The sequence below is a fragment of the Acomys russatus genome, chromosome 1 (genome assembly GCF_903995435.1).
Source record: "Acomys russatus chromosome 1, mAcoRus1.1, whole genome shotgun sequence".
NCBI lineage: Eukaryota > Metazoa > Chordata > Mammalia > Rodentia > Muridae > Acomys > Acomys russatus.
This window is the reverse complement of record NC_067137.1, coordinates 36,713,666-36,727,534: the sequence shown is the minus strand read 5'-3', so window position 1 is coordinate 36,727,534 and position 13,869 is coordinate 36,713,666. Positions and strand designations below refer to the sequence as shown.

At 38.0% G+C, this 13,869-nt stretch overlaps 1 protein-coding gene across 1 annotated transcript in view; it reads right to left on the bottom strand.

Moving 5' to 3' along the window:
• The window catches only part of Rock2 (Rho associated coiled-coil containing protein kinase 2), a 92,084-nt gene that overhangs the window by 5,832 nt on the left and 72,383 nt on the right, over positions 1-13,869 (bottom strand). Inside the window, exons 20-32 of the mRNA XM_051143703.1 lie at positions 13,358-13,542; positions 12,547-12,616; positions 10,594-10,697; positions 10,185-10,371; positions 8,750-8,843; positions 8,569-8,663; positions 6,819-6,998; positions 6,502-6,670; positions 4,783-4,853; positions 4,152-4,240; positions 3,571-3,649; positions 2,016-2,277; positions 1,715-1,928 (exon numbers count right to left, since the gene is read on the bottom strand). Of these exons, the coding sequence (XP_050999660.1) occupies positions 1,715-1,928; positions 2,016-2,277; positions 3,571-3,649; positions 4,152-4,240; positions 4,783-4,853; positions 6,502-6,670; positions 6,819-6,998; positions 8,569-8,663; positions 8,750-8,843; positions 10,185-10,371; positions 10,594-10,697; positions 12,547-12,616; positions 13,358-13,542 (1,799 nt within the window). The remainder of the gene's footprint in view (positions 1-1,714; positions 1,929-2,015; positions 2,278-3,570; positions 3,650-4,151; positions 4,241-4,782; positions 4,854-6,501; positions 6,671-6,818; positions 6,999-8,568; positions 8,664-8,749; positions 8,844-10,184; positions 10,372-10,593; positions 10,698-12,546; positions 12,617-13,357; positions 13,543-13,869) is intronic.

Here is a 13,869-nt window from a genome sequence, read left to right as displayed (position 1 = left end):
AACCTACACTCTTTAATGCTACCCATCTGAGGTGTGGAGTACGAGCCATGGGAGACTGTAATGGTTCTCAACAGCATATATGCATTAGCAGTTACACAATACTGATGACAAAAACTTAAATTTCAGATATTTTACACAAGGTACACACAAAATAGCCTCCAGGGTCTCTCAATTCTTTTAAGTTTAAAAAAAATTTAATTATGCGTGTATGTGTGTGTATCTCTCTGTCTATATGTGCAAGTGAGTGTAGTTGTGCAAGTCCAGAAAAGGATGCTGGATACCTCAGGCCTGGTGTTATAGGCAGTTGTGAGCCACCTGAAGCAAGTGGTAAGAACTAACTTCATCCTCCCCAAGAGTAGTAGAATAGTAGTTGGTTGTAACTGCTGAGCCACCTCTCTGGCCTCCTTTATGGACATTTTGGACCTGTTCTTAATTGTTTGTTCTTCCCCCTCCTTCCCTCTCCCTCATTCTGTGTGTGTGTGTGTGTGCGCGCGCGCACGCGCGCGTGGGCTCAGTAAGTAAGACTCAAAAGGCCTTTAGCTTAGTTACTATCATATAGTCACTGTTCTGCATTAATTTTATCTTTTTTTTTTTTTCTGTTTTGTCCTGGAACTCACTCTGTAGACCAAGCTGGACCCAAACTCACAGAGATTCTCCTGCCTTTGCCTCCCAAGTGCTAGGAATAAAGGCATGTGCCACCATGCTCAGCTCATTTGTATCATAGTTTGCACATATAAAATATCCAACCGTTTTACTGCTGAAACACCAATTCTGCCTTTGTCATTCTAAATTATTTCCTTGAGATACTACTTCCAAAAAGGTTGTTTTGAGAAGCTTGTGGTCTGGTAACAGTACACATTATCACTCATATACTAAAGGCCCTATGTTAGGCAACATGATGGCTAAAATTAGATCCCTGACCTAGATTAAAGCTTTGTCCATGCTAACCAAACCTTCACATTCAATGAGAAACAATGTTTATAAATGCTGTCTTACCTAAGAAAAAATTGCTTTTCTGAATCCAAATGCATAATTAAATGAAGTCAGTGCAGCAATATGAGAAATGCTTTCAACGTTTCTCCCATCACACTACCACTTCAATTCCAAGCAATGCCCATGTCACTCTGCATGTGGACTTAAAGCTGCACTGTATTGCTCTTTAAGTCGCAAACATTGTTTCGCACTTATGGATGTGAATTAAAACGGAAGCCGCTTTCAGTTCTGCCTCTTAGGTCATCTAAGTAAAAGAAGTTTGCAATATGTATGTGTGGACCTGACATACGACAGTCAATGTGTAATCCTTGGTTTTTTTTTTTTTTTGTTTGTTTTTCAAGACAGGTTTCTCTGTGTAGCCTTGATTGTCCTGGACTCACTTTGTAGACCAGGCTGGCCTTGAACTCACAGCGATTCACCTGCCTCTGCCTCCCGAGTGCTGGGACTAAAGGCATGTGCCACCACTGCCTGGCCCTATATGTAATCTTAATGTCATCTTCCAAACCACTACTCAGTCCATGTGCTTATTAAAGCTAAAAATAGTATGATTATGTAGCAAAGTAATATAAGACATGTATACTTTAAGTTTAAAATATTTGGTTTCCAATGACTCATTAAAATATCAAACAAAGGAAAAATTATAGTTATCAAAGCTTTATCCTGAATATAAAAAGCAATTTTTTAAAAAGCAGCTTCAATTTTACCATATTTTATTTATTACCTTGGTTTGTTTGGAGCAAGCTGTCGACTGGGCCGCCGGATAGACTGATTTTGTTGTATTTTCATTGAGGTTCTAGGGGATGATCGAGCAAAAGGGTCTGGTGCTGGAGGTTTTTTAGGTATCTTTTTCACCAACCGACTAACCCATTTCTGCTGTTCTTCGGTTGAATTTGCTAATAACAGTAGATTCTTTGCTGACGATATATCATAATAAACTATAAAAGGAATTATTTGAAATGAATTAATGTGCTTAAAATGATCCAAGCCCAAGTAATTAGTACAGCAAAAACCGCCTTACTTACCTTTGCAAGGTGCTATGATTTCCTCCTTTTTGTCCATGTGATCTTTATGACATTTAATGTGGCACCGACGGCACTCTAGTGCAGGAGGGGGTTTAAACATGTGCCACAGCGGCTTCATACAGGCCTCGCAGTTGGTTGGGAAGTGATAAAGAGTAGGAATAAACTCATGTCCTTTGTGGCAAATATAATTAGATTTTTCTCCCACTGGCTCCACTGGAAATTCTGGTTCCTTCTTACTTTCTCCTTCGTTGGCATACAGAATCTATAAACACCAAGAGTACAGGAGTGACTACTACACACCAAAGATTTATTTTATGAATATTTTGCCTGCATGTATGTATGTGTACCATATACATGCCTGGTGATTTCCAGAGGTCAGAACAGGGCATCAAATCCCCAAAAAGTGGGTGCTGAGAGAAAAACCCAGGTCTTATGGGAGTCGTCTCTCCAGGCCCTACATTATGTTATTTTTAATGTATCAAGTGATAAATTACTCATATTCTGATAAAGTACTCAATGAGAGCAAAGTGAAGTTGATGCTCAAACCTAAGCAGGTTACCTAATCAAGGGTTTATGTAAGCTAGGAGTGTGGCTCAGTGGTAGCATGCTTGCCTGGCACGTAGAAAAGCCTGGGAAGACAGAGCTCATGTAAGAGACACGAGACTGTCATTTTGCTTCACACCAAAAAGAACTGACCTGTTTAAATAGGATCTCCTTAATTTTGATTTATTATCTTTTACTTTACTGTAGTGAAACTATCAGAATAGGCCAACAAAAGGCAAATTTTCACTTAATTAGGTGCCTCCCCCCACCCCCCACTCCTCTGGGAGGGACATTTAAGGCTAGAAGTATAGTTCAAAGCTCTGGGTTCAGTCTCCAGTGTCCCTCCCTATCCAAACAAACAACAGAAGTCCAATATGACAACTATAGTAATTGTTTATACTCCCGAATAACAAAAAAATGGGTGAACTATACGCACATTTAAATTTTAGATGTTTAGAGAGTTGAGGGATAAAAGAAAAAGAAGATATGCAAATAAATACCCAAATAAAACAGCATAAGCACTTGAGGGGGGGGGACACAACTCCCCTACAATGGATCAGGCACAGTTGTTTTTATACAGAGCTTTAAAATTTTTTTAAAAAGCTGTGTGAATATGCTTGTTTATCTGTGTCTGTGCACAACTGCCCATTGAGGTCAGAAGGGAACATTGAACCTACAGAGCTAGAATTACAGGCATTTGTGTGTCACAGCTTTTAACTTGATAAGTAGATTTTTAAAATTTCCAGAGTTGAGAATAAAACCAAAACAGGAGTAGGTTCATGCCCTAAAAAACAACAACCAATCTTGTCAAAAGGGTAACAGCTCAGAAGCACAACATAAACCAATAAACAAACCAGGAGGACAGTGCTGGCCTCAGACAAAAGCAGCACCAACTGTCCCAACTGGGGCTGAGACAGAAAGGTAATGTGATGCAGGCCAAGGCCAGTGAAGAAAGGAATCTAAAACATCATGCCACATGTGAACCTCTAAGTGAAAAACAAAAAATGTTTACCTGAAATATCCTTGGAATTTCTTTAGCATCTGCTCTGTATACATCTGTCTGGGTAACAGGTCGGACATGAAACAGCTTGCTATAGAAGAATTTTAAATAAAGGAATAAATAAAATATTACCCAAGGATTTATTACATTGGATATCTTATACCAGATGTTAGAAATCAGCTATTTATTGGCCCATGTTAAAGCTCATAGACTAGCTTGGGTTTTGTTGCTGTTATTGTTTTGAGACAGGGTCAGTCTCACTATGTAGTTCTGGCTGTCCTTGAACTCGATATTGTAGACCTGGCTGGCCTCACAGATCCACCACAATCTGCCCCTCAAGTGCTGGGATTAAAGGGGTTAACATGGCTGACTAATTTGCTTTATTGTTTTAATAACTTTTAAGACAGAGAAAATTCCAAGTTGAACTTCTGTCAGAAAATCATGTACTAAAGAGCCATGAAATACACACCACATAATGCCACCTTTCTATAACGGAAATCATAGGGAAATGTTACACTAGGAAAGGGAGAGCTGCACTGTGCTTGTCATCATGCCCTTTCTCATTAGGCTTGTAATGTAAGTCTGATACTTACTCTATGTCTAAAACCATGTAAGGGTTTGATTGCTCTTTATCTTGCTCACTGTCATAGAAAAGAATCTTCTTGCTGCTTACAATCACATACTGTAAAAAAAGAGGAAAGGAAGAGATGAAAGTACTAAACACTATTATTTTTTTCCACAAGAAATTCTTTATTTGTTATAAAGTCATATGCTATGAAACTAAATAAAAAGTACTAATGATGTTTTAGGGAACTTTTCCTCAAGGTAGCAACAAACTTACTTATAGATTTTTATTTATTTTTCTGTAACAATGAAACTGAAACCACATGTATTTTAAGCTTTGAGATCAATATAAAAAGTGAACCTGTGTCAACTTAGTCAAAGTAAGCAAGGAACACAGTAGCACTGGAATACAGGGTCTTCCTAGTGTATCTAGAGCTGCTGCCCACCAGGACACCACAGCACCAGAAGAAGCTTCTATAATGACCTCAAAATTGGTTTCAGTAACAACCCAGGGAGAGTAAAAATTCTTCCAAAGAGATAAACAAAATCATATCAGTCCACATCAGAAAGTGTAAGCAGGTTTTGTATGTCAGGAAGTGTAGGCATGTCCATCCTACAACTCCACAAGGAAAAGGAACTATATTCAAAAGCACTAATTACCTTCTTAACCCATCCAAACTTTTTAGTGTTGTTCCGCACAGGCAATGACAACCATCCTTCTAACCTTGATTCTGTAAGTAAGCATAACAGATGAAGATAAATAAAATTATTTTCCCCTGATAATGAGGAATTTAACAAAATGCCCTTTAGAATTTAGGCCATACAGTACTAGATTACTGTAATAAATCAGTAGACGCATGTTACACACCAGAAAACGAAACCCAGGTCACATCACATCAAAAATAAATATTCTGAATTATTACATCGAATACACATTGGCTTAATTCATGCACTGGAAAGTTCACAACACACGAGCTCTTTTCACTGCACGTCTATATCAAGCCCTTCCTTCTTCCTGTGGAGACAGAGTTGACTAGAGGTATGCTGTGCACTGTTGAGTAGGAAGCTCTTAAATGAGGGTGTGGTCAGAAAACGGAGTTTTTGAATGGCTATCCTCATTGTGTAAAATACTTAAGAAGCAACAGTATAACCAAGATTTATAAGCCCCAAAATATCAGAATCAGTAATACTCTAATCAACAAATGTATCTTAAGTCATTGGATTCTGTGTTGATGAATTTTATCAGTATTTTTCAAATAAAATTGGCAGGGGTATGCCATTCTAAGAGACTATTCTAATAATGCAAGCCAGTACAGATCTTAACTGCTATGCACTAACTATACTAGATGCTTTAACCTAAGTTCTCAATGTCTCCACAGCTTCATACACACAATTCCATCCCTCATGTAGATGAGGAAGCTGAAGTCTAGAGATCAGTGAGAACCTTTGTGAATTTAAAAGATGCATTTGGGATTCTCCATCATTTCACCTCAGGGCCTTTTCTGAAGGCTTAGTATATTTGTGGACATGTATATACTCAGTGTAAATGTGAACACGTTCACTGAAACAGGTCATATGTTTTTATTTTCTTCTGTAGTGTCACTCAATATAGAACTATGGAAAAGTTTACTAAAAATAAATAACACCATGCACTTTCAAGAATATAAAACATACTGCTTTGATTATGGAAAGTTGGCAAAAATCAAACGATCTAGCAATACAATCACAAGCTATTTGAAAAATGCCCTAAAAGCAAATTATAGTTCATGCAGCAGTTTATTTTCTACTTCATCTTTACAATCTTTACAGCATGTTAGAGTGAGTAGATGTTAGTTAATGTTATAATTTTTTTTTTCAAAAAAACAAAATTAAGTAGCTGGGGGAACTCCAAAGACAGAAAGATTTTTAGGATATCACCTGTACTAATAGGCTCCGATGAAATGGGTAAGTAAGGCAAAGAATCTTCTTCAGAGTCAGAGTCAAGAAGTATGTGAGAACTGGAGGGCTTAGTGGCAATATTGAGAGAGGTAGAGGAACGCTGGTAGGTGAAGGACATGGATTCCATAGTGTGTGACTGAGTGATATGGACTAAATACCCACAAGTAAGAAAGCAAGGCAGAGAGAAAAGAAGAAAAAAATGAAAGCTTAAAAAACAGATAGGCACTATATATGAGCTAAGCACCTAAACATTTAGAATTTATTATTTGTTTGGTTTTAATGAAACAAGTCTAAAATGTCCCAAGTAGTAAGTAGTCCAAGAAGTAGGTTTTTCCTTAAAGAAATAAAGCTTTTTCTCAAGAGCAAAGTCAGTTGTGGAACTTAAAGCAATCACCTGACTTAAATTTAATGCAAATGTAAGGGCTGACCAAGGATGTGTACCTGGAAATCCATCGTCAGGCTCAGCATCCCCTGGTCCACTGCCTATACTGGAACTATCCATACCAATATGCAAGGCCTGGAGCTGTGACCGCAGTTGTTCAATGTCACTGTCTTTACTGTCTAGGGTCATCTGGAGTTCAATTCGAATTTGGCTCTCTTCAGCTATTTGCTGTAAGAAAATGTTTTAACAGACGAAATATACATTGTAATTGTGGGTCATGGTTTAGTATTAATTATTAATAGAAATGTTCTTCAACCAAAGAAAAGGAAATAATTGTTTAAAAAAAAAAGTTTTTAGTGTAAAAGAGTATTCTTACAGCCTGCATTTCATTCAGTTCTTTCTGGTATTTAATCATTTGTTGTGTCAATTTTTCACGTTCAGACTTAAGCTCCATATGTAGCTTTCTGTTCTCCTTCTCTTTTCTTCGAACATCTGTGTCACTACCACGCTTGACAGGTTCTTTTCGATTCATGATCTCCGCCAACTTATTCACAGCCTTAAAAAAATAAGCTTATAATAAATATGGTATATTGATGTTTTCTCAGAAACTCATCAATAACAAGTTACATAATCACCAGTAATTCCTTTCCTATACACAGGGTTATATAGAATCACTTTTGGGCTTGGGGAGGTGGCTCAGTCACTAAAGTGTCTATTGTACAAGCATGAGGACCAGAGTTCAGATCCCCAGCACCCATACATAAACCAAGCAGAGTGGTGCATTCTTCTAACCTCAGTGTTGGGGAGGTAGAGACAGAAGGATCTCTTAGGTTCACTAGTCAACTAGTCTTGCCCAATTTGTGATCTCTAGATTTGGTGAGAGACTTTGTCTCAAAAAATAAGGTGGAGGGGGGCTGGAGAGATGGCTCAATGGCTAAACTGCTTTCGTTTTTTTTTTCTGGGAAAACTAAGTTCAATTCCTAGCACCCAAGTACCTAAGTACCAAGCACTTAGAACCACTTGTAATTGCAGCTTCAGTGGAACCAAATAACCTCTTTTGGCTTCTATGGGCACAAGCACATAAATGAAAATAATTTTTTAAAAAGTATACAGTAATACAGGAAGACACCAGAAGCCAACAAGTGGTCTTCACATGCATGCACAAATGCACACACTCCACATGTATACACACATAAACACAAACACACATATGACAAATGCACACACAAAATACTTTTACCTTATTTTAAATAGTACAAATAATACACTTCTTTTATTAATATAGTTTCTATATTCTAGGGGGTTTCTCTGTGTTAGCCTTGGCTGTCCTGGACTCTCTTTGTAGACCAAGTTGGCCTCAAACTCACAGTGATCTGCTTGCCTCTGCCTGGGATTAAAGGCATGCGCCACCACGTCCAGCTCATCCTCATGATTTTTGATGGTAGGAATCTTTACTCACTGAGTTATCTTGCCCACTTTCTCATGATTTTTGAGAACGATTGCTTAAAGTGTTTACAGGGCTATGAGTATAGCTTAGGTAGAATGCTTGCCTACCACATGCCAGGCCCTGGATATGTTTCCCCACTAAATTACAGGCTTGATCTGAGTCACTTTCTACTATAATTCAACTTTTATTATAGGAGAGATTTTAAAAGGCAGATGTTCCTCCTCCTATTCTGAAGGAGGTAAATTCTGCATTGGCACTAAAATGTACCCTATCCAATAACAGAGAATGGTACTTTCACCCACATGTTTATGCTACAAATACAACTAACTGTGGGAGCTGGCAGAGGGGTGTCAATAATCGCACAAGCCCTTTCAGACCATCTTGACTCTTCAGGCTATTAGCAAAAAATAAAAAGCTTGGGACACATCCATACAAATAAAGTTTCTTCTAGAACCCCCTCCCTGGAAAAAACAACCAACCAACCAAACAAAAAAAAAAAAAAAAACCAAAAACCAAAAAACAACCAAACAAAAAAACCCACAAAACAAACAAACAAATCAGGAAATTGTTTAAATAATGATACTGTGCTAAGCCTAGCTTCCACCCTATAAATCTAGAAGTGACAGGTGACAGGAATAGAAACAAAACTCAAAACCACATTTCCATTCTGATGACGTACTTGAGTCTTGAGTGTTCTCTCAGTCAACAGCTGCTTCTCAAACTGTGCTTTAATAGCTGCTGCACTGATCTCTTCATCTTTCAACTTTGACAGTTCTGAAATAAACAGAAACATTAAAGTTACACCAGACTGCAGCTATTAGGTATATTCCCCGAAAGCTTTACCTCCTGCTAATACATACGCTCTTGAGTATCTTTTAGCTTGTTGTTTAATTCTTCTTTCTCATTTGCAAGATTTGCAACATCACTAGTTAGTGTTCTATTTGTTTCTTCAAGCTGAGAAATAGAAGTGGGAGGGAAAAAACCTTCATATATCACTTTACACATTTTTAGTTGTCAAACAGCAATCCAAATTGAGGTCAGTAGACTACTTCTCACCTCTTCACTTCCCCTTGTATTAGCATGCCAGCCTTATCCTTGATAAAAATGTTGCTGCCTCAAAACTTCATATGTAGCCCAAAAAGCTCAAAGCGATATGCCTGCCTCTGCCTCCCAAGTGCTAGGATTAAAGGCTTTGTTTATTCTTTTAATTTAATGTATGTGAGTGTTTTGCGTGAATGCATGTTTTTATAGCATGTGTGCTCAGTGCCCTCGGTGGCCAGAAAGGGGCATCAGACACCATGGAACTAGAGTGGAGTTATAAGATAACTATGAGCCACCATGTGGGTGCAGGGAATCAAACCTGGGTCCTCTGGAAGAGTAGCCAATGCTCTTAGTACGGAGCCATCTTTCCATCCCTCACAACTGTTTATCAATGGAGACATGTGAGGGCTTGCTATTTGTAAGTATTATGTGGCTACAAGTAATGTGTTAATTTGTTTAGCATAGTTATCTTTGTGTGGACTTTCCTGGGGTTATACTGCATACTTAAAATTTACAGAGAGTATCATACTACTGACTATATTACACTTATCAGACTGAATTTAACTCTCCATTTGTTGTAAAGAAAAATGCGACTTTCTAGACACTTGAAATCATCAGGTTCTTTCCTTCATGAAAAGGGTATACAATAGTATTTCAAGGCTATGACACTCATCTGACCTTTTGCTGGAGAACAGTTAAGAGAAGCAACTACTTATGTATTTGAGCTGTCTCTTTTGGTCAATTTTCTTCTAAATTGTTTCAGCTATGTTATTGAATTACAGGAGTTCTGTATGTATTATAGACAAAAATCATCTGTTAAATATATACAAGCATCTTCTCTTTGTTATTTAGACTATCTTCTATCACACAGTAGTTTTAGGTCTGTCTGATGGCTTACAGTTTTTGTTTTTCACATTTGATCCTTAAACTAGATACAATTTACCTAACTAGTAAGGATCTAACATTATTCCTTTTGCTCAAAAACTCCATTACTCCAAAACTATTTATTTACTGTGCCCTTTCCCAGTGGCTTTATCTCACTATCTGCACACACCTAGGTCTTGTATATGTACCTCCTTCTGTTAACTACTCACCCCCCCTTACTGTGAAATTCAGGTCTGCACAACTGACAGCATAAGACCGACTGCTTCCTTGGAAATGTTTCTTTAGTTAGACTGTTACAGTCTGCTAACAAATATAGCCATTTTAAATTTTACATCTGACAGTTCCCAAAACACCAAGAATTTTACTTACAGATGCAATTGTAGCATCCTTTTCAGTAAGTTCTTGTTTGTGTCTAGCCATCATCTCTTTGATCTCCAGCTCTTTCATGATCTTTTCTTTTTCCAAATCAGAATATTGTTCCTCAGCAATGGAACGAGCCAGCTGCTCAGAATCTGCTTTGGTAAGGGTGATCTCCAGCTGGGCAGCCAAGGAGTCTCTGTATTTCAGAGATATGTAAAAAAATGTAGGCATATGATATGGGATTGAACCCAGGACCTGTCATGTATTCTAAGCACACAGTCTACATAAGCTAAGTTCCCAGATCCCATGGAAATGGCATTTTAATGATCAATTTTCAATATGAAAGCAAAAGATTTGTCTACTTGATTTTTCATCAGATTTTTTTAGTTGGTGGAAAACAGATGGGGCCTGTCCTTACCTTTCATCCTGTAAATCCTGCTTCTTCTGTTGTAACTCTTTACAAAGCTTAGTTTTCTCTTCACTTTCTTCCTTAAGCTCTCTAACTTGTGTCTTATAGAGGGTCTAAGTAACAAAACAGTAATGCATGTCTATTAGTCTCAAGAATATGACTTACATTCAAAACATAGCCAGGCAAAAAGCTCAATATATACAAATATGTTCTTAATGTAGTTTTGGGCTCCTGAGAAACCAATAGTTTTGTGAGTTTGTCCATTTTCTAGTTACTAATTTAATAAACAAACATTTGGCTAGCAGCCCAAGTGTACAGTAGATTGCATGCCTTATACCCAGTCCCCAGCAAACTCAATCCCTAATGTAAAAGTATGACTTTCAACAGGATATCACAGTTAAATATACAAGTTGGTAGGATAAATGAAGAGATGAAACACACACACACACACTGATTTTTTTCTTTATTTCTTTCAGATCAGTGGAACTACTACATGAAAATACTTCACATTGCTGGGTGGTGGTAGCATATACCTGTAATCCCAGCAAATGGGAGGCAAAGGTCTACAGAACAAGTTCCAGGACAGGCTACACAGAGAAACACTGTCCCAAAACAAAACAAAATCAAAAGCAAAACAATACCAAAAAGAAGAAGGAGGGAGGAGGGACGGAAGGAAGAAAATATTTCATATTTTTAAGGTGGTCTCTAAAAGCCCACAAAGGCCAAATAATAGTTTTATTCCTTTCATTACAAAGCAAATATTTGGGCTGGAGAGATGACTCTGCGGTTAAGAGTACTGACTGTTCTTCCAGAGGACTGAGATTCAATTCCCAGTACTTACGTGACAGCTCACAACTATTTTTAACTCCAGGATCCAACACCTTTACACAGACATATATGCAAGCAAAACACCAATGCACATAAAATAAACTTTAAAATTATGTATTTAAAATAACCCAAACACATATTCTTCCAAAAGGTAATGCTTCTAACCAGCTTCACAGGCTGGTAATAGCATAGGCTTTGAATTATGCCCTAGTGGGGATGGAGAGATGGCTCAGAGGTTAAGAGCACTGGCTGTTCTTCCAAAGGTCCTGAGTTCAATTCCCAGCAACCACATAGCAGCTCACAGCCATCTATGAGATCTGATACCATCTTCTGGCGTACATGCAGGCATAACACTGTATATATAATAAATAAATCTTTTTTAAAAATTATGTCTTAGCAACAGCAACCGGTTTCTTCTTTTTTTTTCTTCCTCCCCCTTTCTTTTTTTGGTTTTTTGGAGTCAGGGTTTCTCTGTGTAGCCTTGGCTGTCCTGGACTCTCTGGAGACCAGGCTGGCCTTGAACTCACTGCTTCTGCCTCCCTGAGTGTTGGGATTACAGGCATGCACCACCTCGCCCAGCTAACAGCTGATTTCTTATTCTAAGACAGTGTCTCTCCTTCTGTTGTGGAGACTGGTCTCAATGTTGTGGCTCAAGTGACACATCACAGCCTGCATGGTAACTGCAACTACAGACACATATTACCACCAAGCCAACAGGAGAAAGCAATCATGTTACACAATCTACAGTCTTTTGCCCAGTACTTTTTTTCTCTCTTTGTGGTGCTACATACTGAACTCAGGACCTCCTCCATGCTACAAGTATTTCACCACTGAGCTACATCCCTAATCCCCGTCTGCTTTTTATGAGTTGTATAAGACCTCTGGTATGGTGGTAAACTACTATAATCCCAGAACTCAGGATGTGAAGGCAGAAAGTTTGCAAACTGCAGACCAGCTAGGTAGCAAAGCTGTTTTAAAAACCCAGAACCAAAGTAAGCAAGGGCAAACAAACAAAAGCTATGCATCTACCCCTCTTCTGACCTCCCAATACCATGCATGGACATGGTACACTTACATGCCTATACTGAAAATACGAATATACATAAAGTGAACAAATAACTATTTGTGCCTTACTGAGAAATACTGCTCAGCTTCAAGTTGGTCTTGCAGTTCCTTCATCTGCCCGTCTGCATCCTGCCGCTCTCTGAGAACACAGAAAGTCTTTGTTAGTAACTTATATTTTAATCCAGCCACTTTGCAAAGTAAGATTCCTCAAAATCAAGTCATTTTCATGCTAGCACTAACTTCATCACTACCTTTTAAAACTCTCATCACGACCACGCCTGGCGGCAAAGCCTGTAATCCCAGCAAATGGAAGCTGAGGTAGGAGTGATCATGAATTCAAAGCCAGCCTGGAGAATTCCATGAGCCCATGCTTCAAAAAACAAAACAGGAATCTAAACTACTGCAAGCCAAGTGTGGTGACTATACCTGTAATCCTAGCTCTCTGGAGGCTGAGGAAAAAGATTCCTGGAAGGTTGTGGCCAGCCATGGCTACATAGTGAGACTTTATAAACAGTAACAACAGCAAAACACCAAAAAACACATATTAAAAACCAAAACAAAAAACTAATTCCTTCAGTGCCATGCATAAGCTTTTCCTGAGGCTACATCATGTCATTAATCCAACAGCTAATGCGATATTTTCAGTTTTATTTTACTTTCATCTTTCTATATAAGATGGCTCTGGAATTCCAATCTTATTGTTTCACACTCCCAAGTGTTGGGATTATAGGAATATTACCACACCTAGCTTTCATTTTAAATAAATATTATTATATACAATACACAAAAACTCCCAGAAACCCTCTATCAAACTGAACTATTATATACAATACACAAAAGCTCCCAGAAACCCTCTATCAAACTGAGCCAATTAACTTACTTTCGAAGTTCAGCATTTTGCTTTTCCAAGTTTGTTTTCATTTCCAAGAGATGATTGTTTTCTTGTTTTATCTGCTTTTCTGACATTTTTAGGGTATTAACTTGCTGGGTCTGCATCTTCAGGTCATTTTGCATAAGACAACGCTTCTGAGTTTCCTGCTCTATTTTTAATGTCAAATTTCTAACCTAAAAAAGTAAATTGTACACTTGACATTTAAATAAACTACTTATTTTTTTTTTCTCAAGAATGATGATAATTTTCTTTTTTTTTTTTTCTTTTGGTTTTTCGAGACAGGGTTTTCTCTGTGGTAGCCTTGGCTGTCCTGGACTCACTTTGTAGACCAGGCTGGCCTTGAACTCACAGTGATCCACCTGCCTCTGCCTCCCAAGTGCTGGGATTAAAGGTGTGCGCCACTAAGCCCGGTTGATAATTTTCTTATTTGTCTCACATTAAAATATAGATATTTCTATTATTTTTAAATAAAATATAATTATTACATTAAAATATAGATA